Here is a 23,354-nt window from a genome sequence, read left to right on the forward strand (position 1 = left end):
GGAGGCCAGCGAGCGTACAAGCGTCGGAACGATTTCATGTGCATATTGATTGGCAGAAGCGGAGGATGAAGCATATAGCAACGAAAGAACATGCTTACCTATTCTGAACACTTCTTTGAGTCAAGGACAAAGTCGTTCACATCTTCCGTATTTCACCCACGGAAAGAGAAGACCCGGGCTCACAGATACGATGTCCACCTCGACGAGACGCGAGATGAGCGAGTCTAGAGACCTGGAGACTTAGTCTTCCAACCACAGTCCCGCGAGGCGCCAGCTTCGGAGCAACAGGGAGAGAAAACATTCCCGTTCCAAGAATTATGCCATTGCTAGCTCTCGCATCCATCTTCCTTTAGTCGCGAGAGGAAGTCTGAGCCACTCGGCGTCGCCGCGCCCTCATCTCAGCTGACCGCATATCCAGCTCCAGGCAGCGTCGACAAGCCTTTTGATGAGCCATGCACACCGCACGATACCTTTCTCGATGTACTGTCCGCTGGCGCAATATGAGAACGCTGCCGCCTCGCCTTGCTGTTTCTTCTTCATCAGCCCTCCCGCCTCTGAGCCGAAATTCTCACTTGGAGTAAAGCCTGGCGAGGAGAGTATTGTGGTATTTCAGCGAGGTGGTCTGATGTTGTCTGTTCTAGAACTTCGCACATGCGATGCAGCCATGTCAGCCAGACTTGTCAGCCCTGTGCTGATGACGGGGAGCATGAGGAGATACTTGAGGAAGCGACGCCGGTATCGGCGTGTGCGCTGCACTCGGTCCAGAGTTTCGGATGAAAGAGTCGCTGCGTGTGATGCTGTCCATTGCTCGGTCAGACATGTGACTCGGTCGAACGGAAAGCAGTGGTGAGAGCAAGGCGCTCGTTATCCTTAGAAGAGGTCTGAGAAGCGAATCAGTGACTGCGACATCATCAAGCGTGGAAATAAATTACTCACCGGCAGCGTTCGTCGGCATCTTTTCTATTTCAGTGCTGTAGAACTGCTCAATTTCATGCATTGCGCGCAGTTCATCGCCGGACACCAGGTTGACGGCGACACCCTTACGACCTCGCCGACCGCCACCGCCCCGTCCGACACGGCGAATGTAGTCCTCCGGATCGGACGGAAGATCATAGTTGATGACAAGAGGGACTTGCTGGACGTCAATCGATTTGGCGATCATGTTGGTAGCGACGAGGATATGAGAGCCAGAAAAGAAGTGCTGCAGAATGTCAGCACGCTGCCAGGCGTCCATGTCACGATGGATCGCCGAGACAGGAATGTCGCGGGCAGTGAGCTTGTCGGTCAGCCATTCGACCTTTTTCCGAGTGTTGCAGAAAATCACCGTTTGTCTGTTGGTGATGATGGTCTTGTGGAGATCGGAGAGGCGGTCGACCTTCCAGTCTTCTTGGTCGGTTTCGACGGTGAGGTAGAACTGTTTGCTACCTTTCAGGCAAGTCTCGTACTTCTCGACTGTAATGCGGACTGGATCACGCATGAACTCGGAAATGACCTCTAGCACGTCCTGGGGCATGGTAGCAGAGAAGAGAACGACTTGGGTGGTCGTGCTCTGACGAAGTATCCCGAAGATGTCGCGTATTTGCTCATCAAAACCGCGGGATAATATCTCATCGGCCTCGTCGAGCACGGTCATCTTGATGTTGTCAGTACAGAGAGCTCCGCGGTGAATCATGTCCAGGACACGTCCGGGAGTGCCGACGACCACTGACTGTAGCCCGTCCTGAAGAGCCGTTATATCATCTCCTATGCGAGTACCACCAACGCAAGCGTAGCATTCGACATTTGTAAAATCACCGATTGTCGACAGGACCTTCTGAATCCGCTGTGCACGCTCACGGGTCGGGGCAATGATCAAGGCCTGGCATGCCTTAACAGTGGAATCGATGCTCTGAAGGACGGAGATGGAAAGTGCAGCGGTCGTCCCGGAACCAGACCGCGCCTGCGCAACAACGTCCTTGCCTTTCGACGTGGTGAGCACGAGTCTGGCACCCATTTTACGACCTTGCACTCACCCCGAACGATTGGCATGATAGCACGCTGCTGGAGAGCTGACGGACGTTCGAATCCGTACGCGTAAATTCCCCGCAGAAGGTCGGTCGAAAGGTTCATAGCATCGAAGGAGTCGGTGGTCTCATCGCAGGTGGACTCGATCTCAGCTGGGAATCTATCAGCGACATGCGGAACATCTGCAAAATGTACATACTTACCAGCATCGATATCGTCAAGTCCCTTGTCGTCAGCCATGATTGCGATTCAGTGAGATCGGTGGGGAGGGTTCCCGGATTGTGGTCCATAACGGAAACAATTCTAGACTGTCGCGACTGTCAAGAGGAAGAAAGTAAGTAGGTACTGAACCTCCAGCACCTGCAATGCGTCACCAGAATGGACGAGGGTGAGGTGACGCTCGTCGACTCCAACAACTGGGAGTCAGACTGCCCAGAAGTGAGTCAATTGCGCGTTTAAAAGCGAAGGATTTCGCCAATGATGTGATGTAGCCGTCCATTCGCTATCCTTCGCGGTTGCAGAAAAGCAGTAGCCATTTCAGACCTGTCAGCCCTGCGCTGATGATGAGAAAGTACCAGAGGAAGGCACACCGGTGTCGGCGAGACTCGAGTCCGCTTCACACGGACGAAAATCTCGGACGAAGGAATTCTGCACTCGACCTCGCTGTTCAAAAGTCACATCCGACGACATGTGACTGACATGCCGTCTCAGATGAAAGTGATGTGCGCAGAGTTCGGAGTGATCCGGATGTAGGCGGCATGATGGTTCGTCCCACTCCACAGCAAGCGACCGACAACCACGAGCCACAACGACGTCGAGACAACCACGCGTCCATCATCCCACGCACAACACACGCGGAATGATGTTGAATCACCTACGAAAGACGTCACCGCAAGCAATTGGAACTCGCCGACCGAAAAAAACCTTGTTTCTTTTCCTCGAAGGTTTTGTGCAAGGCAGAGCAAGCCGGCCGGTCCTGCCGGAAAGGAAAGGTACTTTGTAATACCTTTTTCGAAAGTAGGCACCGGAATGATGTAAATGATGGGTTGCTCGGGTCAGGCAGGTAGGTACCTTGATTGTGCTGTGCTGTGCTGTCCATCCGTTCCAGAAATACAAGCTTGGTTACAGGAAGATGTCGCAGCGATGATGAAAGGACACGCGCGTGGGTACAGGCATCTTCCCTGAGTGAAGAGGAGGTCGAGGTCGTAGTCGTTGGGTGAATTCCGATGGAAAGGTTGTAGCGAATTCTCGAACAACCCGACTTGACTGCTTTCGTTCCATGATGCTGTGATGAGTGTGATCCGCGAAAGAGTGGAGCCCGGGGTCTTAGAAATCAAGCTCTTCGCGTGTGCGTGTGCGTGTGCGTGTGCGTGTGCGTAATGCCGCCTTGCAAATCAGGGTCAGAAACGGGATTCGTTGCGCGGCGCTCCGGCGGATAGTAGGACGGTCGGGCTGAATGTTAACGCCGAGTGATGACCGGTCTTTTTGTTGACGCAATTTTCTTTGAGAGTGGTATGAGGATGAATGGAATGGGAAATTGGAGAGATGTGAGAGAAGAGGTGTTTTGGTGTGTATGATGTTTGATTTGAGTGTGTGTTTGAAACTATGTCCATTTATCCTGAGGCGTTCTCGACCTCACTAGCTGTGAGGGAGAACTGCCCAATGGATCTTCCTTTCGTCCTGAGATGAGATACCATATTCCTGTCCTGTTGGAGCCCTTCCATGGACATCGTGAAGACGCCTCGCTTTGTACCCAAAACTCGCTCGCTTGAAAAAAGACTCGCTAAATCGCTGCACAACGCTGTAACAGAAGACATGTAGATTGATTCATCATGCTCAGCAAGCCGCCGCGATCATCGGTTGTTGTTGATGTTGCTGCTGCATGATGATGTCTTCCATTGGTGAACTTGACTTCATGTCGTTGAAGAAGTTGGTCGTTGTGATGGCTTGTCGTTGCTTTTCGCTGAGTTCGTAGTTGATCTGCTCGGGTGATGAAGGCATTGATTCGTCGTCTGAAGATTCCGAGTCGTCCGAGTCGAGGGTGAGTTCTGGTGGAGAGTGGATTGATGCCACGCGTGTGAGGCTGAGTTCCTCTTCGTATTCGTCCTCATCCTCGTAGACTTCGTCCTCAGAGTCTTCATCATCGTACTCGATCTCGTGGGATGAGATCTCGACGGGAGGCGATTTGAGTCTTCGGAGAGGGATGGTGGAGAGGTAGTCGATGTCCTCGTCGTAGATGTCGGAGCCGTCGTCAGATTCGAGGTCAGAGTCGTCGTCCTCCATGTCCTCGTCAATGGTGTCGATCCATTGAATGTGCTGAGGTTGCTCGGGCTTGGAGGCTTTCTTGACGGATTGGTTGAACCAGGCTTCTTGCTCGCGTTCGGCGTCGGCGAGTTCGAGCATGAGAGTGTCGAGGAGGTTGGCGTGTCCTACGAGTCGTCGGAGGTTGTGGTCTGCTCGTCCTGCTTCACGGCCGAGCTTGGTTCGTGCAGTGGAGGCGACAAAGTAGGTTTGAGTGAGAGACATCTTTCGTTTGATGATGGGCGAAGATGGTGGGGAGATCTGGTAGATGCCGGTGGGTGTTGGTTCGTCAATGGACGATTGGAAGCGGAGGAGGGAAGTCATGGTTGTATATGTGATGGCCTGCTAGGCAGTGACTCAAAGGATATTGATGGTGCGAGTTCGGAGTCAATGGCGACAGTCGGTGCCTGAGTCACCAAATAAGGTTGTATGGGCTGGTTGACCGTTGGTATTGTGGTCGATGTATGTTGATGGTGTTGATGAGTTGAATGGTGCAAGAGTTGTTGTTCGTTGGTGGATGTCTTGTTGCTGAGTAGAGAGGATGTTGTATCTTGGAATGGAAGGAGGTTCGAAACTTGGGGGATGAAGGACGATCTATGTATGTCGCATGTTGACAGGACCGGTCGGGTACAAGGTCAGACAAAAATCCGTTGCTCCCGCCCTGCGCTGCCTGCATGGCTCATCGATGGCTTACGATGGGATGGATGATCCACAATCCACCCGCGCGCCGGACCCTTGTCTTGTGCTGGCGGGATTTCCTTGCGGCCGGGATTTAGTCTTCTCCTCCGCCGCGCCCGGACTCTGAGAAATAATGAAATTCGTCAGCCGGAACTGGGCCAATCGCTGTCCGTCATTCCAGCCGTCGCTCTGTAATCCTTCTCTTGCGCCGGACCAACTCGCTCTCCGCTTCCATCTCCCTGAGGTATCCTCCCACCGCTGCTGTTTGACCGTACGGAGTTTGAGTCACCGTGTGTCCTCTATGCAGAAGGATCTCACACACTCATCTCATCGCATACCGCATCTTCCGATGCATTGTCTCATGCAGTCACAGGACCGGATACTCCAGTCTCATCTCCATTTCCTCCGTGCCCCGCCCGTTTCGCAATATCAAAAAGCATCGTGAGATTCGTACCAGTGTTGCGCTCGCGCTTCCCAGTAGTCTCCAGGCGTCAGGATTCCTTTCTCTCTGCACGGTCGTACACAGCCTTAACGCCGCGCCAACACAATCTCGTTAGTCTCAGGCATCTACAATTCCATCCTCATTTCATTGTTATCCCTTTTCGGACGCTGTTGCGACCTCTATCCACGGTATCGACAAGCCACAAAGAGGTTGTTCCTCGTGGTACATGGATGGCCTCCAAACATCGAGACCATCGCGGTGCTTCCGCTTCGAACGGTCACCATCCTCAATTGTACCGTGCGTCCTTCGACAACGATCGGCGACCAATGCACAGCTAGGATATCTCATCGACAACCACATCAGATCGCTAGAAACTCCCAAACAGTCATTTTCACAATGGTCGCAATGGCCATCAAAATTCGGTATGGATACCACGATTAAACTTTTTCCATTTCGTCCGTAAAGTCCATCGCTATGAGGCTGCCTGAAGTCTAAAAAGTCGTCGGCGTCGTCGTTCCCACCGTCGCAATACTGCTCGTTTTCGGCGTCGCTTTGACCGTATACCTTAACACTTCCGAATCGACTTTCGTATATGCAATATTCTGCTGCCTGAGGTGCGACCTCGCGTCGTCGGTGACCGCAGCGACCGTCTACACCACAATGTACCTCGTGTACCTTGATGACCGCAGTTGTGCACCGCCTTGGCCAAAGGAATCGGCTCTCGGCCGAACACGCGAAACGAGCGGCCGGTCGGTCCAGCCTTTCACAGACGCAGGCACGGCTGACTCCTTCTCTCGCTTCGCTGCTCACTGCTCACATCATCAGGCGGCCAGCACGGTAGCGACGGTAGGAGTGGTATTGTGGCTTGCTGTGCTTACACAACCCTTGCGGATCCTGCGCCCTATGAAGTGACTGAGCTCGGACTCCGCAGAGAGACAAAAGACACCGCCGATCCAGGCTGGGTTGCTCTCTTTGTAAACTCCGCTTACAAACGCCGCAAGCCACATTTTTGATCATCATGTTATGAGGTGCTCGCTGCTTTCAAACGGAGATGGAGGTGCTGATGAACCTACTTCGTCTATTGACTTTTGTTTTTGACTCACCTTTTGTGGTCGTTCATCATGATTGATTGCATTCGAGGGCTGTGGAGATTGTCTCCTCTCACGTTCTCATTGCATCTCATTGACAGCCTCACAATTGCGAAATGACTTCTGAAAGTAGCATCCATGCCATCGGCACACCTTCGTCTACGATCGACGCACGTCCATGCTCAGCCACGACGACCGATTCTCACCGAACCTGGCACATCCGCTAATCGCGAACAGAAACCAGCGTCGTTGCTGCCCAGAAGCTCGTGGCAGACATCCTCACAAAGCGGTGCTGGACAGCCAGGGAGAATGGCATCGCAACCCCATCGATGAAAAGACGTGGAAGCACCGCAAGCATCGATCCGCAACACAAATTGCACTGCCATCGAGAAAGCGTCGTGAATCACAGGACATCCCACACAGCATGCATGTCGTGTAAAGAGGCGTTGATGTGGAAACACGAGACACCGGGAACCAGCCTCATCTTCTGAAACGCCATGGACAGCCTCATCGCGACTTGCCGATGACGATGATGATCGATGTCGTCCATCGCCTGAAGGTTTTCCGGGAATCTGGGACAGGGCATGTGGGCTAACAGGGAAGACCTTGCGTGGGGAGTCCGGGGTTGGAAGGTCTGGAACTTGCTTCTGGAATCTGCGTCGACGAAGCTATGGCTGTGGTTGTGTTTCAGTCTATATGGGACTCATCGATCGAATGATTATGCGCCGGTGAGGTCTCCGATCGACGGAAGTGATGTGAAGGTGCGGTTTCAAGAGTGAGGTTGAAGCAGAAGTATCACAAAAATGCAATCGCTCAATTTCAATTCTCTCTCTCTGCAATCATAAACCAAACCATGCTTCCAAACTCCAAACCATGCCAATCAAAAACGCTTCAGCACTTGAAGCGAGGGTATCGTAAACCAAAAACACACTCTCCATCTCAAAACGCCTGTCCATGCCCATGCCTCCGAACTCATTACCACAGTGATGCTGACTCGACCCTTTCGGGGAGCGTAGCAGAGCACTGGAATCCTCCATCCAATTCAATCCGGTTCCAATACAGAATCCCGTGATGCTGACTCAACCCCGAGGGGGAGCGTAGCAGAGCACTCAATCTCCATCTTCCAATTCAATTCCATTCCAAAATCCCGTGGTGCTGACTCGACCCGAAGGGAAGCGTAGCAGAGCCTCCAAATTCACCGTCCAGTTCAATCCAGTTCCGTTCCAAGTTCCTGTGGTGCTGACTCGACCCCAAAGGGGGAGCGTAACGAACCCTCCAAATCCACCATCCAAATCCTCCTCCCTTCCCAATCCCTCCATCATTCCCAGCCTCACAATGCTCGTGCCCTCATCGCAAGCTCGTCGAATTTCCATCTGGAATCGCACATGTCCTTCTCGAGTGCTCGGAGTTTGTCGGATCTGGCCTTGGCCTCGTTCATCTTCTTCGTGAGGGCGCGGAGTGCTTCCAGTTTCGCTTTGCGTTCTTCGGCCTGGTGTTCCTCCTCCTTGCGCTTCTCCTCGATTTCTTCGGGTGTAGATTTGGGTTCCCCTTCCTACATGGAAGCCCAATCATCGTCCCATGCGTTTTCAAGCTCTGACATCGCTGTCATGGTGCTGTGCATGATGCGTGTTGTGATCGTTCCGGTGGCCGAAAGTGCGCGTGTTGTGATCGTTCCGGCGGCCGAAAGTGCAGTGTCCAGCCATTCGCCCGCGGTTGTTGGTCGTTCCTCTGCTCGATACCAAGTCGCAACTGGTTCTGTGACCGCCGCGCTGTCGTCGAAGACAAAGTTGAAGAGAATTCCGAAGAGCCATGATACAGTCTCGATCGGTGATGTGATGGCGCGCCAGAAGATGGTGACTCCGATGAATGGGAAACTGGCGTCCAGGAGGTAGCTGTCGAAGACCGTTCCAAGCAGGACCTCGGAGAAGAAGTAGATCATGGCGAAGAAGACCATGTATCCGGCATTGGTGAGCTGGAGGCGGTGGTCGTTGGTGGTGTCGTATGTGTAGAAGTTGTCGCGGGCCTCGGTCCAGAGCGCGCGCCAGGCGGAGCCAGAGCAGTGGGCGCAATGTTCGCATTTGGCGGGTGCGGCAACTGCGGGGGTGGCGGAGTCCGAGGGGGCGGAGTCGGAGCGGTCGCTCTCTCTCGCAGCGAGCTCCTCTGTTGGCATGCCGCCGCCGCCGGGAGCTGGCTTGGTCGGCGCCAGGCGAGAAGCCCGCTGCGAGAGAGCTTCGATGGTTGCGAGCTTTTCTCGCATCATGGTGTCGATGCGCCGGCCATTGTTGTTGGTCGCGGCGGGGAGAGGGGCCGGGAGCGGAGCGGAGACGGGCGGAGAGGGGGCCGGGCGGGCAGGGCTCACCTCCGGTGGAGGGAGCGGGAGGTCGCCGGTGAACGCGACGCGATGCGGAAGGATCGCATCTCCGGCGCTCACGACCGTTTCGACAGTCGGCCGTGGCGCCGGGATGCTTGGTTTCTGGCGGGCACGCCAGAACGGGACGCGGTGGATGTTCACATTGCCCGCGGCAATTCTGGCGCGGTGGTGCTCGGCGATGCGGCGACCCAATTCATCCTCGGAGTCGCTCTCCAGCAATTCTTCATCGTCGGAGGGGATGGTGGCGGCGGCGTATGTCTGAACAAATTCGGGGCGGGAGAAGCGTTTCATTTTTATTTTATTTTATTTCGAAAATGCTCTCCGAATTGTGATGCTTGTTGGTATGTCTGTGTCTGTATGGGTTGGCGTGGTTGGTGTGTCGAATGTGGAAGCTGTGATCGGGATGTGGAGGAGAAGAAGGAAGGAGCGTCGGAATGTGGAGAGAATTGAAGTAGGAAGGGAAAGGGCACTAAGTCATTAGCTTGTGGTGATAATGGGAGGCCGCTGCTAATCCTCAGACCACCTCTTACCTCGGCTCCACATTGCCAAGTCTCGCTCTCGTCCGAACCTACCACCACGTCACCCAGGCATCGCGCATCACATGTCAGATCTCCAGACCAGCTAAACAATTACAATAAACACATCATGGCGAGCATCAACTGGCGAACGATCAATGTGGACGCTTTGGATCCGGAATCGTCCTACAACTTCGACCTCAGCACCCTGACGCCTGCCGTCCAACCTGTTTCGACCGAAGAAGTACAAACACTCGCGAACCAGATCCGACAGCTACTACGAGGAGGAAATGCCGAGGGCGCATTGATTGGAGCATTGGAGAACCCACCGTATGGTGCAGACGAGCAGGGAAAGGTGGGTCATAAGCCGGCGTGAGCAGAATACTGGGTAAGAATACTGAGTTGTTGCGCAGTCAATCCACCTCAACACAGTTACGGAGATCTTACAATCGATACGGCAAGCCGAGATGACGCCCATCCTCCAGCGGATATACCAGTCAGAAGGTGGATCAGAGATTTGCGACACCCTCATGAAATACTTGTACAAGGGAATGGGCTTGGTCGCACCACCAGCGGCGAACTCGGCATCACGAAACAGCATAGCCCAGGCGGGAGGATTCACACAGGCTTCAGGACGGAACTTTGGAGGTGGTGAGGGAGGTGGACAAGCCATGAGCGTACTGCTGAGCTGGCACGAGAAGGTATGTGAGGGTGACATTGGTGAGCGATGATGTGAGCTAACGGAGACTATAGCTTGTGGAGTTGGCTGGACCCGGCAGCATCGTGCGCGTCATGTCGGATCGGAGGACAGTATGAGATGGGTCGCGCAGGAGGATGGAGCAGGCAGAGGATGACAAGCAGCGGTCATGCACGAGGAAATGCCTGGAGACGCGTTCATGCGATACAGTAGAGTCGCAAAAGCAGATCGCTTCGGCTACATGGTCGGGAGAAGCCAGCGCACAGCACAGCACAGTGAGTAGCCGTCAACGTGAAGTGAAAATAAGGATCAAATGTTCCCAGGCAGCGATTTCGCGCTAGCGTCGTTTGTACCAATGCGTCACTTAACTTCCACGATCCAGATCACAGCTTCAAGCACAACCTTTCAACTTCACAGAAACATCCACCTTCGCCGTCTGCAAGCACACGCAGCATCAACACCATGCCGAAGCGTAAAGCCACCGACAACGATGGCGCTGCGCCCAAGCGCGTCCACCGCACTCGATCCGTCACCGCCGATCCTGGGAGAACATGCTTCCTCACCGCCGAGCTTCTGGAGAACATTCTCGTCAGACTGTCACCGCAGGAAATCTTCCTATCGCAGCGGGTGTCTCGCCAATTCCGCGATCTTGTACGCACGTCGGGCTTGATAAAGGAGAAGCTCTTCATCTGCGTCAAGGGCAACAAGGACCTCGTCTGGGAGGTGGACCACGGTGCTGATCCTGCCTTACGTGCTGCTCATCCCGGCGCTGAAATCGACGGATCTCGCCTACCGCAGCAGTCACATCTCTTCCGGAAGATGTGGCGAGTCATGCCCGTTCGATTGAATCCTTCGCTCGGACTCTCGAGTTTGCACTTTCCGCGAGGTACATCAACGGCTCGAAGGCTGCAATACAATCCTGCAGAACAAGTCGAGATTACGAGCAGCGCCATCCGGAAGCGCTTGGTGACTGACACGGGAGGAGAATCATGGCAGCTGCAATATCTGTCGGATCCTCCATGCAAGGTTGCCAGCATGAGATGGTACTGGAGCAGCAAAGTTGGATCTCGGAAAATCGCCACCGGGCGTCTTGTCCGTATGTATAGGCCTAAGCAGTAGTCGCGATACGTACTGACACAGTGTAGGTGATGTTCAGAACGACGACGGCCTCACGTTCTACGATTTGTGGCGCGCGATCTGGGTTCAAAAAGAAGATAACGAATACTGGACGGGCTCGAGACATCAATTCGTCCAACAAGCCTCCTTCCGCCAGGTATGGGAAAAGCTCAAGGCTGAGGGCGGCTTCAAAGCGTTGGAAGTTTTCGAGGGTGAACAGATGGAGATTTCTCTCGGAGGTGTTGTGGTCCCGACCGAAGAAGAATGGATGGCTGTCGGGAAAGCGGCCAAGCGGTCAGAAAAGAGCACAGGCGAACAGGCTCAAGGATGATGACTTCGCTTCCGCACACGATGGATCCGAGACCAGCTTTGGTAGATCCGTTGGAGAGAGTCTTTGAGTAGCATCACGACCCGTTTTTGAACGGGTACGATGGGAACCGAGACAAGGCATTCGCAGGGTGTTGCAAGCTGCAGAGTGAAGCACGAGTTTTTGTATCAGTGCTCTGCGGCATTTGATTCACTACGCCCGCAACTGGACACTCCTGGCACCAGCAGTGGTGGTAGGCGAGTGAAACTTTCACCGTTACATTTGTAACTTGAAAAGACCCTTCTCGAACTTCCAGCATACTTTCGCTCTCCTTTCCCTCTCAAATGTCTGTCAGACCAATCTATGCACAAGCCTGCACAACCGATGATGCAGCACGCTCCGGCTTATTTGTGATCGTTGATTGTTCTACGCCTATGAGGAGTACCGTACGCTCATGAGATGAAGCGACAGTTACAGCTGCTTTTGATCGCAAATCTGTGGTCGAGGCGGGTCGCAGTGGACGGGATGCTGGGGTGTACTACGATGTGAGTAGCCGCGCGGGTGTCGACATGTGGCGGCGGCGGGATGAGCATGCTGCTGCTGAGCACAGTCTTGCCGCTGCACGTTGTGTGGCGAAGCTCTGCGCGAGAGCGTGGCATTCTTTGGTACACCGCGATGCTGCAGCATGTGTATTCGATGAGAATGTTGTTGTGTTCTAGAGTTTTCATTGTACGTCAAATTTAACCACAAGGCGGATGATCTCCGGCATTGAGGCCGCGCTAAAATATTCCTCAAGGTCATGCACGGGCAGTCGCCCTTCCTGATATGATCAACCAACATCATCACCATCGAAATCTGTCAACCAGAGACGCGCTCAGCGCTTCGGGGGCAGTGTCGCAGCACAGCGATTCAACTTCCGCGCCCGCCGTGATGGACATGGCAAAGCTGCTGTTGGCCCGCTTAGACCGGTTGCAGCGGAGATGATGCTCTCCGGAGCTTCCAGCTTCGTCATACTTCATCAGGTTCACCTTTAGCACTGCTGGAGCATATAATCTCACCTTAGGAATGAGCAGATGATTCAAGGATAACCCGCAGTGAATTGATCATCTTTGAAAACTCACCTCAGACCTCAACAACATGGCTGACGAACATCTAACCCGCCCAAACCCTCCGCCGGAGCTCAATATACCGGCATCGAAGAACACTGTGAAAGTGTCGTGTATTGACAGGTTAGTGACAATGTAAGGCACCAAGGAAGTTCTTGCTCAATCATTGCAGCACGTCTCGCTTCAGGCTCCCGATCGATGGCTTCCTCCAGCCGGTGTACACTGGCCATCCCGAGCTCTGCGGGCCATCATTCTCTTTCCTCATTGAACATCCTTCCAACAAGCCAATACTGTTCGATCTGGGCATCCGCAAGGATTGGGACAAGCTTCCATCAGCTGAGAAGTTCATTCGTCTGAAGTGGTACATCAACGTGGAGAAGGATGTCGCAACGGTGCTCAAGGACAACAACATTGATGTCGATGGGGGTGCGATAGCCTCGATTCTGTGGAGCCACCATCATTGGGACCATGTCGGTAATCCTGCTACATTCCCACCCTCGACAGAGCTCGTCGTCGGTCCCGGATTCAAGAATGCTCATATGCCTGGCTACCCGAAGAACAAAGACTCCACTTTGCTGGAGTCAGACTTCGAAGGTCGCAGTGTTCGAGAGGTCGACATCGCCGGTGAAGGCAAGGGGCTCAAGATCGGAAGGTTCCATGCCTACGACTACTTCGGCGATGGTAGCTTCTACTTGCTTGATACCCCGGGTCACGACATTGGGCATCAATGTGGCCTTGCCCGAACAACATCCAATCCGGGCTCATTCGTGTTCATGGGTGGCGACGCTTCTCACCATGGAGGAGAGTTTAGACCAACCGAGTACCTTCCCCTGCCAAAGGAGCTCAAGCCATCGCCTCTGAAGCGTCGGGGTGGTTCATGCCCAGGACATCTGCTACAAGACATTCATCCGGACCAAGCCGCCGACAAGCCATTCTACAATGTCACTGCAAGCTTCGCTCACGACAAGACGGTCGCGGACTGGACCATTGCCGGCTTGGGAGAATTCGATGCTCACGAGAATGTGTTAATGTTGATGGCCCACGACGATGCCGTCGTTGATCCGGGACAGCTTGATTTCTACCCTAAGAGCATGAACGACTGGCATGAGAAGGGCATTGGGCAGAAGATTAGATGGCTGTTTCTTGGTGACTATGAGGAGGCTGTTGAAGCGAAGGAGAAGGGCGGCGAACCTTTCAAGTGGGGAAAGTACCCATGAGGCTCGGTCAACGATGAGGCCGCTGGTCGCTTCACCTCGCGTTTGCCATTGTTTGCGACTTACTCAGACATGTCCTGATCCGTTTCTGTACATGTCCGGCTAACTTACATGTACTTGTACGCAAGAATAAGGTGTACTGCTACCTGACATGTTCTGCTAAATTACCTGATCTGCTAACTTGACTGTTCTGCTAACTTACCTGTTCTGCTAATTTACCCGTTCCGCTTAACTTGCCTGTGCTGCTACCTTACCTGTACTGCTAATCTACCTGTACTGCTAACATACCTTTACGCTCTGGTACGATGTACTGCCAGAGCAAATGTACGGTTTTGAGGGCGTCACGGCAAGTGACCCGGACGCTTTGCCGAATTTACTGCTAACTTAGCTGCACGTGGTTACGTACACTGCCTTGTACGCTTCGATAAGATATCCCACCATGTTGGTTGTACGGACGATTGTTTCGTGCAGTCTAGCGGCAACCCCAATGGTTCGGCCGACAAGCGAACTTCTGCCGGCTGTCGTCACCATTGCCATCAACACACCTTACCGATTAGCTTCGAGAATGCATTCAAGTTCAGCGCACAATGTGCATAAAAGTCCCGAATCCTTCCCAAGAACATCAACTGGAGCATTGCCATCGGCAAGGTCGTGAGCACGACAGATCATGCGATTGCAACAGACCAGCCAGGCAAGCTGTCATCCTCGAGCATGTCTGCCGTACCGACAAGCCTGCCTGTCGTTCGCATGGCAATTCTGGACCGGTTCATCCGCTAGCTGACGAGGTATGTCACCGGCCCGCTGCATGTCTACTGCATGACCTCTCCGAGGCGAGCGCAAGACAGGCCAAGGCCACACGTGTGCGTTGGCCGAACTACTGTCGCTCCACAGTCCACACGGCTTACGGCATTGACACATGCAACTGTGGGCTAGCGCTGGTCGTTGTAGCTCCCTAGCCAGATGGCTGGGGGGTGACATGGTAGGAAAAGGAAGCCACCACTCGTAGAAAGAGCATTACGTTCGCCGTCTGGATTTCGGGATTACTGGTGCTCGTGCTCGCCGTCAGCAGCGTGAGAGCGAAGACGAAGTCTCTGAAATACGAACATGCCTAATCTTGAATTATGGACCGCACTCAGCTATTTCACAATGGCTGAGATTGTGGTGAGTGGACTGCTCTTGTATTTCTTCACACTGGCAGTCTATCGTCTGTACTTCAGTCCGCTCGCGAAGATTCCGGGCCCGAAGCTCGCGGCCTTGACGCTGTGGTGAGTACGGCAACAAGCGAAGCAAGAACTTCTGGAGATTTGAGAACTGACATGCGCAAGGTACGAGTTCTATTACGATGTCGTTCTGAAAGGACAGTATACCTGGAAGATAGGCGAGATGCACGAGAAATATGGTGATTACTTTCGTTCTCCGAACCGCTTCGTCCTCTGAATCTCACCTCGTTCTACTAGGCCCGATAGTCAGAATCAACCCGTTCGAGATTCACATCAATGATCCAGACTACTATAATGAGATCTATGCGGGACCGACCAGAAGACGAGAGAAGTGGGCCTGGTCGGCAGCCATGTTTGGCAACTCATCCTCTCACTTTGGCACCATACCACACGAGCTCCATCGCCGACGACGTGCGCCTCTCAATCCATTCTTCTCAAGAGCATCTGTGACGAGACTGGAGCCGATGTTGAGACAGGTCGTAGAAGATCTCAGCACCCGCCTCGAGCAGTTCCGCGAGTCCCAGAAGCCAGTCAATCTTCGCCACGCTTTTGCTGCCGTGACCATGGACGTTGTGACGGACTATGCATTTGGGACGTCGTACAAGTGCTTGGAGCAGCCAGATTTTGCGCCTATGTGGGCCGAGGCGATCGATTCAGTGTCGGAACAGAGCGTATGTACTCCCACAGAATGAGCAAGCAGCCCGCTGATGTATCGTAGCACATGAACAAGCAGTTTCCCATCGTATTGCAGATGATGAGAATGATGCCTCTGTGGGTTGTAGAAAGGACAGCTCCGGATGTCATGCGACTGATCAAATTTCAGATGGTATGTTTTGCGGCCACGTAGGTGTCTAGGTATTGTTGAGCTGACTCTGGCAAAGGATATGGCGACACAAGTCTCACTTCAAATGAGCGGCAAATCCGCCGACAACAAAGTCTCCGATCACCCTACCATCTTCCACGAGCTCCTGCAGCCCGGTGCTCTTCCTGAGAGCGAGCAAACTCTGCCACATCTGGTCAACGAAGCGCAATCGATCGTGGCCGCCGGCCAGGTCACCACGACACACTACCTGAACACGACAGCCTACCACATCCTGGCACGAGAGGACGTTCTCAAAAGACTAAAAGCGGAGTTGAAGGAGGTCATGTCGGACGGGAGTCTACCAAGCTGGCAAGCCCTGGAACAGCTTCCCTACCTCTCTGCGGTCGTACTGGAGGGCTACAGAATGTCCCATGGGCCGGTCCACCGGCTTCAACGTGTAGCTCCCGACGAAGACCTGGTTTACAAAGACTACGTGCTTCCACCCGGCACGCCAGTCGGTATGACATCCATCTTCATCCACGAGAACCCTTCTCTGTTCCCAGATCCCAGAGCTTTCAAGCCAGAAAGGTGGTTGGAGCCTGGCGCGAAGGAAAGGCTTTCGAATTACCTGGTCAACTTCAGCAAAGGCACGCGAGGATGTTTGGGCATGTATCTGGCACAGGCGGAGATCTACCTGACGTTGGCTGCGGTATTTGGTCGGTTCGATATGGAAATCTTCGAGACGACCAGGGCAGACATCGATGTGGCGCATGACTTCTTCAACCCGCAACCGCGCAAGGGCAGCGTAGGACTGAGAGTGCTTGTGAAATGATGGAAGAATATTGGGAGGCAAACGTCAGGAGGAAATCTTCATGAGGGTCCATAATAATCATTCCACATTAGCCATGCTCATATCATCAACATTTACATGCAGCAACATTGGGCAGCCTTCATCATTCCTCAGCCGTGAACACTCACTCCAGCGGCTTCTGCCCTATCACCACCGATCCACTCGTATACGTGTGCATTTTCTTCGTCTGGCCGAGACCTTCCCTCACCTTGGCCAGGAAGACCTGCACCTCTTCGTACTTCCATCCGAGAATCCTCGTCAGAAGAGCCATCGTCCAACCCTCGATGCCTTGATACGCCTCCAACAGATGCCACCTTCCAATCTCCTTCAGCTTTGCGTCAGCCGCCCACGGTCCGAGCGGCATCTTGAATCTGCGCTCCGACGTGTTCTCGAACCCAGCCGCATCGATCAGTTCCTTCTGCAACTCCCAGATGCGGAACGTCCGGCCCATCTTCTCGCCGGCTTCGATGTAAAGAGAAGATGCAGTGGGAAAGATGTGGCCTGCAGGGATCGAGTCGTCGTCACTGCGCCAGCACACGGAGTACTCCACTTGCTCGAACCAACCACCTGGTTTCAGATGTCGCAGGATCTTGGCGTATAGCTCGGGCCAGTTCTCTATTGAGCCGTACAGACATCGTACATGAATGAAGTCGAAGGTGTTTTCAGGGAATGACCAGTCTTTCGTGCAGTCGTCCAGTTCAAAGCGGACATTTGGCGGTACCCACGAAGGCATCGCTGGAGTGATGTCCGTGCCTGTGGAGAAGGTCAGCAACATCATCGAAGGCAGTACATTGGACATCTGCCAGCAAGACCCTAGAGAGAGTTCTCGGACAGTTCTGGCATTTGATCTCACCTATGACTTCAGCCTCGGGATGCTCGTCCGCAAAATCGATCGCCCAAATGCCCGTGCCAGTCCCGACATCCAGTACCTTTGCATTGGGCTTGATGGGCGCCAGTGTAAGCTTTTCGTCGAATAGTAGAAGGAAGATGTGATGAGCAATGTCCAGTTGATCGTGCTGGTCTTCGTCATGGGGAGCCCAGTAATTTTCTCCGTCTTTGTGGGCTGTATATCGCCGGCCATTTTCGATTCGATGTGCAGCAATACTTTCGCTCAGGGAAGCTGTTTCGCTTTGACTGTCGACGACTCAGTTTGGTTGTTCATTGAGGATTGAGCCGCGTTACAACTTACGCTTCGCCGTCGTACGCTGAGTCAACAGCGCTGCCTGCATCGTTGAAGCCCTGGGAGAAGAGGACAGTCAGCACATTGTAGTAATGTTCCAATCGCCTGAAATACCACTTACAGCAGGCTCAATGTCGTTGAACTCCCCAGGCTCCTCCATGGTCACCCACCGCGTGCTACGTTTCTTTCGTTGCAGTTTCGTCACAGGTATACATCGACCACAGACCTCTGCCAGCAGAACGACAGAAGTCAGACCATCAGCCCACGGCCTGGTCTGGACGGATTAATGTACGCTGGGCCGTGCGGTGGCATGCTCAGATGCTCACTGGCTTTACGTCGGCAAAAGCCTTGATCCCGCGTTGCTGCAAGGCTATCACACTTGGACCTCTCGATCGGTATCCAATCCAGTGCTTCTTTCGCGTCGTAGCCGAGGAGCCGTTGCAAGGAGGTGGAAAACAGTGTAGATACTTGTTGCAGAAGACGTTGCGAGACTTCGCCTGAGGGAGTCGTCTTAGGAGATGCGATGTGAAATGAAATGTCGACCGCGTGGGTAGAATAATAAAAACGAATTGCTGCTCGAGCACGACGCAGCCAAGGTGGCATGCCGGAGCGACGGCCCCGCCAGATCTGCACCAGTGGAGTTGGGCTCCGAACCTACCAACATCTGCCGATGATGAGCCATTTCATTTAACCATGCGAAGAAGCATAAAAAGCCATCGCTTCTCGACAAGATCGTTGACGACACATGGGTCACTCCGGCCTCGCGTGATGTGAGTGCAGGTGAAACAGGACCATATAGAGTCTGGTTCTTGTAGAAGTAAGGTACTTCTACAAAAGTCTCAACAATGAACCTTCATCTCTACAACCTCACATCGTGAATTCCCTGCGGTCCTTGCTCGTTGTAGTCCGTCCTCGTCATGTATCCTTTACTCGCGCCTCCATCCTGGATGAACAGCAGCTTGCCTGCGACTTGCGCTCCCAAAAAGGTCGCCTCGTCATATCCAGCCTCTTTCCACTCCGGAAAGTACTCCGGGATCTTTGCGACTTTGATGCTTGTCGGCGTCTGCCCATGCGAATGGCTCGAAGCAAAATGAATCGGCGGTGTCTGACCATAGCCGGAAGAATGCATTTGTGGGTTTTGCTGGGTCAGCGCGGCATGCAGTAGCGGGTTCACGCCGGCACTGGGATGTTGCTGCAGACCGGGCATCTGTTGGAGAGGTGTGTTCGCGCCCGTTGCCATGGGTGTGGAGATGTTCGAGGGCAGCTCCGAGGTGAAGATCGTCGCTGATGAAGGTGAGATGATGTATTTCGACTGGAGCGTGGCCACCAATGCCTCTTTGAAACCGCGAACTTTGGAGCCGTTCCCGAGGATGATGAGTGAGTCCCACAGCTCGCTACGCTTGCCAATTTCGCCACATGAGAGGACTGTCCTGTGGATGGCATCCGCGAGTCTGTCGAGGACACCGCCTGATGCAGCCTGGAAGCGTTCGAGTCCGACCTCAACCTCTCTTCGGAATCCACCTGTCGGGGACGTGTCGGTCGGATCGTCCGCAAGACCACTGTCAACTGGCTTATCTGCCACTGCAGGTTGCAGCTCCTTATTCGGGCCGTCGTCCAGTGAAGATTGCATGTCGGCCATTCCTTGCGCAGTCATGCCCGCAGTCTTCATCGCATCGTGCAGAGCAAAGTCCTCGTAGATAAAAGTATTGCGAGCTCTTTTCGAGTTGAGGACTTTCACAGGCTTGTTGGCTTGTTGCTGGGTATCCGTCGCCTTCTTCTGACCTTTTGCTGCAGCTCTGTCCGCCTTTTCACGCTCTTTCTGCGCCAAGTATTCCTGCATGTTCCCTCCTGTGACAATACTGGCAATGTCGAGCACACCGTCCTCAGTCTCCAAACTCTGCGCTTCGCCCACTTCTGTCCCGGGTCCTGGTCCACGCGGGAGATCGCCGGCTATCGAGGGTTTGCTTTGGCCAGGTGCCGCGCCATCCGCGCCTGTCGAGGCCGCTGCAGCTGGATTGCCAGCAGTGTTCGGGTCCAGATCCTTCACCGGCAGCTCAGCGTCCAGCGGAAGAATCTCGCAGATCGGACTCCGTTTCAGCTGTTCGCAAACCTCCCTTGTGAAACCCTTCCTGCCCTTTAAAAGTTCTGCAAGCCTCTGTGTCATTGCCTCTCCGCCGCAATCAGGAACTGCCAATGCTCGCGTCGAATCCTGCAACATGAAGTCCACAATACAGCTGACGTCCGCCTTGTTTAAGCCTACGTCTACCACGGTCGCAGTAGGTATTCCGTAGGCGTATGTTGTAGCCACCGCCGAGTCCATCATCGCTAACGCAGGTGTCTTGAACTTCTCGAAGAAGAATTGAGCCACCTTTTCATACTCCTTGTGCGTCCAGACCGGTTGCGATATGATCAGAATCGGCGTGTGGAACGGCGGGTTGACAGTATTGTACACGTGCTCCATCAACGCGTAGAAGCATGGCCAGTCCATGATGCTGCCGTGTTGTATCGGCCATATCGCTCCCTCCTCTGATTTGCGATCCTCCTCCCACTCGGGCTCTTCCTCTGTACCATTACCGTTCGTCGCGGGCGCTCCATTCTGGGTATCCGTCTTCTTTTCCTTCCTCCGTATCTTGACTGGCTCGTATTTCCCTGGCAGCTCTGCCGCAAACATGCGCGATCGTAAACGAAATCGCGCGGGTGTGAATGATTCGGGAAGGCCGAGTTGGGCTAGAGTGGTTTGCGACCCGGGTGATATGATCTGGACAGTCGCGGTGAGTATAGCTTGGATGTAGCGACGAGGGGTCGGCTTACGAAGATCTGGTCATCGCGAAAGGGAGGCATCTTGAGCGACACAAGATATGACGAGCTCGTTGTCCTCTATCGCGAAAGGTTTTGCTGGTCGCAACACATGCGCTGGATGGGATTTCGCGTGGAGAGCTCCACAGCCTTGTCCGATTGAACGAATGGTCGTATGAGCAGTGGAACGAGTGCTCAAGAAACTGAAGAAGTGTATGCGAATGTCAATGGGAGTCGTAAGGTCAATGCGATTGGACGCGAGTGGTTGGTTTGGAAGGACGCGATCGAACTTCGTATTAGTCAGGCATCATCCCAGTGGTACCTTAACGTTCAAACATTGCCTCTGAATCAACCTCACCTTGGAGAATCTCCATCAACATAACAAAGATCGATCGATCAACGCAGTCTTTGACTTCATTCTCGAGTCTCCGTGCCTGCTCATCTCAAGGTTTCGTCGTCCACATCCAGTATACACAGACGGAGAGCGACTCGACTAATCAATGTGCCAATCAATTGAGAAGGTAGGGCAGCAATGAAATTCAACCGCCTCGCTTGTGAAACAAACCTCCGATCTGCAAGGTCGAGTGAAAGACCTCCAATTTGTGGCTGCCGTCCTGCTTGCGCCTTTACTTCAACTTCATCATCGCTCATCTTGTTGCGAATATACTCTTCATCGATATCCTTCCTATCCATCAATCGATATTCCGTCATTCGCAGTCCACGACTTGCTTCATGATCATGCGACTGTTTGGTCCTGCGGCGATCGATTCAGCCCATGTCGAGACCACTGTCCGCGGCTGAACAGCAGAGTCTGATCCACACTCCTAGAAGGAATGACATGAATGCACCACCTGAGCAATATCCTCCTCCTCGACCTGGGAAACGTCTAATCTTGTGCGAAGATGGTTCGTACACGTCTCCATTATCCATTGAAGTACCATGCCACCAGCTAACATTCTCTAGGAACATGGCTGAACTCAGCCGGAGAAACACTTTCCGGAGCCCTGGATATCCCTAGCAACATCACTAGACTTTCGCGAGCAATCAAGGCTGTGAGCTCCGACGGGATTCAGCAAGTAGTGTACTATCATCAAGGTATCGGTGCCGGCGGAGGAATAACGAATCGTATCGTCGGTGGAGCTACTGGCAAAGGTATCACTTCAAAGTCCTGCACGATTATGGAACAATACTGAACCACCGTCGCAGGACTCGCAGAAAATGTCCGTGAAGGCTACGCATTCCTGGCGACCAACTATGTTCCCGGCGATGAAGTCTACATCTTTGGCTTCTCTCGCGGCGCCTTCACAGCACGCAGCATCGCCGGTCTGATCGGAGATGTTGGCATGCTCTCAAGAGATGGTCTTCCATTCTTCCCAGAAATCTTCAAAGACGTGAGGAACAAGCACGACGAAAACTACCGTCCGAAGCATCCCGACGTCCCATTTCCGAACAAACCGAGCGCTCTAGACCCTGCATACGCGAAGGAGCTCCAACGTCGAGGACTGACCTCACTGGGAGTGCGGATCAAAGTCGTTGGAGTATGGGACACAGTCGGCGCATTAGGAACTCCCAAAATCGGCTGGCTCACCAGACTTGGTCTCCAATCCTCATCAATGCGAGAACTCTCATTTTACGACACCTCCCTCGACGACTGCATCGAACACGCATTCCAAGCCCTAGCCTTAGATGAGCGACGCTTCGCATTCCCACCCGCACTATGGGAGAAACTCGAAGGCAACCAAACCACACTCCGACAAGTGTGGTTCCCCGGAGCGCACAGCAACGTGGGAGGCGGCTACGAAGACCAACAGATCGCCACCATTTCCCTCGCCTGGATGATGTCGCAATGCCAACCTTTTCTCGACTTTGACCTCGACTACATTCACGACGAATGGGAGCAGAACGAGATGGAGTATGAAGAAGCTGGTGAGAAGATCCGCCCTTGGTCGTTTGGGAAGATCTTCTCTGGTATGGACGGGATTTATGCGCTTGGAGGGACGAAGATTCGCACGCCTGGTCGATACTGCGCGTATAACCCGGCGAACGGGAAAGCGACGGACGACCCACTTATTGAGACGCACGAGTATATCCACCCGTCCGTTCGATCACGGATGAAATTGCACGGACCCGGCCTGGACGACCGTGGCGAATACAAGTGCGAAGCGCTGAACGACTGGAAGCTCGTCATAGAATGGCCGGAAGGAGGAGCTAAGCGCCCGACTGTATATTGGCGTGCTCGGGAGAAGCCTGCAACCGGATTCGTCAAGACTCTGCCGGAGGCGCCATTGTGGGCGTTGGAGACGGAGTTGTTGAGATTGGATCCGGAGACGGAGGCGTATATCATGAAGCCGTCTGGAGTACGGCGGAAGAGTCAGAGGTTGCAGCAAAGGAGCTCGAGTGCGAGATCGGCTATGCAGAGTGGTGGAGATGGAGCTTTTGATGATCGGAGAGGTGGGAGTCGAAGGCTTGAAGAGGAGAGGAGGAGTAGTTGGAGACCGGAGAGTCGGAGACCTGAGAGCAGACGACCTGAGAGCAGACGACCTGAGAGCCGGGTACCGGAGCAGCGAAGGAGCGGGAGCCGGAGACCAGAGGCGAGGTCACCACCCAGGAGATCGGCTAGTAGGAGATGATGCTCCTTGGACCTATAACCCTGAATCATACTTCCTT

The 23,354-nt window shown here is 53.7% G+C and overlaps 10 protein-coding genes across 10 annotated transcripts; 4 read left to right on the forward strand and 6 right to left on the reverse strand.

The window, feature by feature from the left end:
- Positions 1 to 584: 584 nt before the first annotated feature.
- Positions 585 to 2,353, reverse strand: MYCGRDRAFT_54822 (ATP-dependent RNA helicase; the record flags this gene model as incomplete). The annotated part of the gene is made up of 4 exons (XM_003855691.1): positions 585 to 881; positions 937 to 1,959; positions 2,013 to 2,156; positions 2,208 to 2,353. 4 exons carry the CDS (start codon positions 2,242 to 2,244, stop codon positions 871 to 873), a joined length of 1,215 nt encoding a protein of 404 aa, XP_003855739.1.
- A 496-nt stretch (positions 2,354 to 2,849) lies between these two features.
- Positions 2,850 to 3,332, reverse strand: MYCGRDRAFT_79251 (uncharacterized protein; the record flags this gene model as incomplete). The annotated part of the gene is made up of 1 exon (XM_003855690.1): positions 2,850 to 3,332. The coding sequence occupies one exon, from the start codon at positions 3,283 to 3,285 to the stop codon at positions 3,127 to 3,129; it is 159 nt and encodes a 52-aa protein (XP_003855738.1).
- Positions 3,333 to 3,812: 480 nt separating this feature from the next.
- On the reverse strand, positions 3,813 to 4,834 carry MYCGRDRAFT_107889 (uncharacterized protein; the record flags this gene model as incomplete). Its single annotated transcript, XM_003855689.1, has 1 exon — positions 3,813 to 4,834. One exon carries the CDS (start codon positions 4,627 to 4,629, stop codon positions 3,841 to 3,843), a length of 789 nt encoding a protein of 262 aa, XP_003855737.1.
- Positions 4,835 to 8,065: 3,231 nt separating this feature from the next.
- On the reverse strand, positions 8,066 to 8,773 carry MYCGRDRAFT_90475 (uncharacterized protein; the record flags this gene model as incomplete). Its single annotated transcript, XM_003855688.1, has 1 exon — positions 8,066 to 8,773. One exon carries the CDS (start codon positions 8,771 to 8,773, stop codon positions 8,066 to 8,068), a length of 708 nt encoding a protein of 235 aa, XP_003855736.1.
- Positions 8,774 to 9,491: 718 nt separating this feature from the next.
- On the forward strand, positions 9,492 to 10,215 carry MYCGRDRAFT_54826 (uncharacterized protein; the record flags this gene model as incomplete). The annotated part of the gene is made up of 3 exons (XM_003854743.2): positions 9,492 to 9,754; positions 9,813 to 10,100; positions 10,153 to 10,215. 3 exons carry the CDS (start codon positions 9,530 to 9,532, stop codon positions 10,213 to 10,215), a joined length of 576 nt encoding a protein of 191 aa, XP_003854791.1.
- A 2,379-nt stretch (positions 10,216 to 12,594) lies between these two features.
- Positions 12,595 to 14,017, forward strand: MYCGRDRAFT_67907 (uncharacterized protein; the record flags this gene model as incomplete). Its single annotated transcript, XM_003854744.1, has 2 exons — positions 12,595 to 12,748; positions 12,798 to 14,017. The coding sequence occupies 2 exons, from the start codon at positions 12,657 to 12,659 to the stop codon at positions 13,840 to 13,842; spliced, it is 1,137 nt and encodes a 378-aa protein (XP_003854792.1).
- Positions 14,018 to 14,943: 926 nt separating this feature from the next.
- CYP-66 (putative P450 monooxygenase) lies at positions 14,944 to 16,693 on the forward strand (the record flags this gene model as incomplete). Its single annotated transcript, XM_003854745.1, has 5 exons — positions 14,944 to 15,104; positions 15,165 to 15,238; positions 15,297 to 15,730; positions 15,778 to 15,885; positions 15,926 to 16,693. The coding sequence occupies 5 exons, from the start codon at positions 14,944 to 14,946 to the stop codon at positions 16,691 to 16,693; spliced, it is 1,545 nt and encodes a 514-aa protein (XP_003854793.1).
- A 142-nt stretch (positions 16,694 to 16,835) lies between these two features.
- GliN (uncharacterized protein) lies at positions 16,836 to 18,114 on the reverse strand (the record flags this gene model as incomplete). Its single annotated transcript, XM_003855687.1, has 4 exons — positions 16,836 to 17,464; positions 17,565 to 17,845; positions 17,901 to 17,950; positions 18,013 to 18,114. The coding sequence occupies 4 exons, from the start codon at positions 18,049 to 18,051 to the stop codon at positions 16,836 to 16,838; spliced, it is 999 nt and encodes a 332-aa protein (XP_003855735.1).
- A 568-nt stretch (positions 18,115 to 18,682) lies between these two features.
- ARP2408 (actin-related protein, ARP9 class) lies at positions 18,683 to 20,907 on the reverse strand (the record flags this gene model as incomplete). Its single annotated transcript, XM_003855686.1, has 2 exons — positions 18,683 to 20,649; positions 20,703 to 20,907. The coding sequence occupies 2 exons, from the start codon at positions 20,730 to 20,732 to the stop codon at positions 18,751 to 18,753; spliced, it is 1,929 nt and encodes a 642-aa protein (XP_003855734.1).
- A 742-nt stretch (positions 20,908 to 21,649) lies between these two features.
- Positions 21,650 to 23,317, forward strand: MYCGRDRAFT_36274 (uncharacterized protein; the record flags this gene model as incomplete). The annotated part of the gene is made up of 2 exons (XM_003854746.1): positions 21,650 to 21,839; positions 21,894 to 23,317. Coding segments are annotated over 2 exons (1,614 nt in total), but the record flags the coding sequence as incomplete, so codon positions are not given.
- Between the last annotated feature and the right edge of the window lie 37 nt (positions 23,318 to 23,354).

The sequence above is a fragment of the Zymoseptoria tritici genome, chromosome 2, assembly GCF_000219625.1.
Source record: "Zymoseptoria tritici IPO323 chromosome 2, whole genome shotgun sequence".
Classification (NCBI taxonomy): Eukaryota; Fungi; Ascomycota; class Dothideomycetes; order Mycosphaerellales; family Mycosphaerellaceae; genus Zymoseptoria; species Zymoseptoria tritici.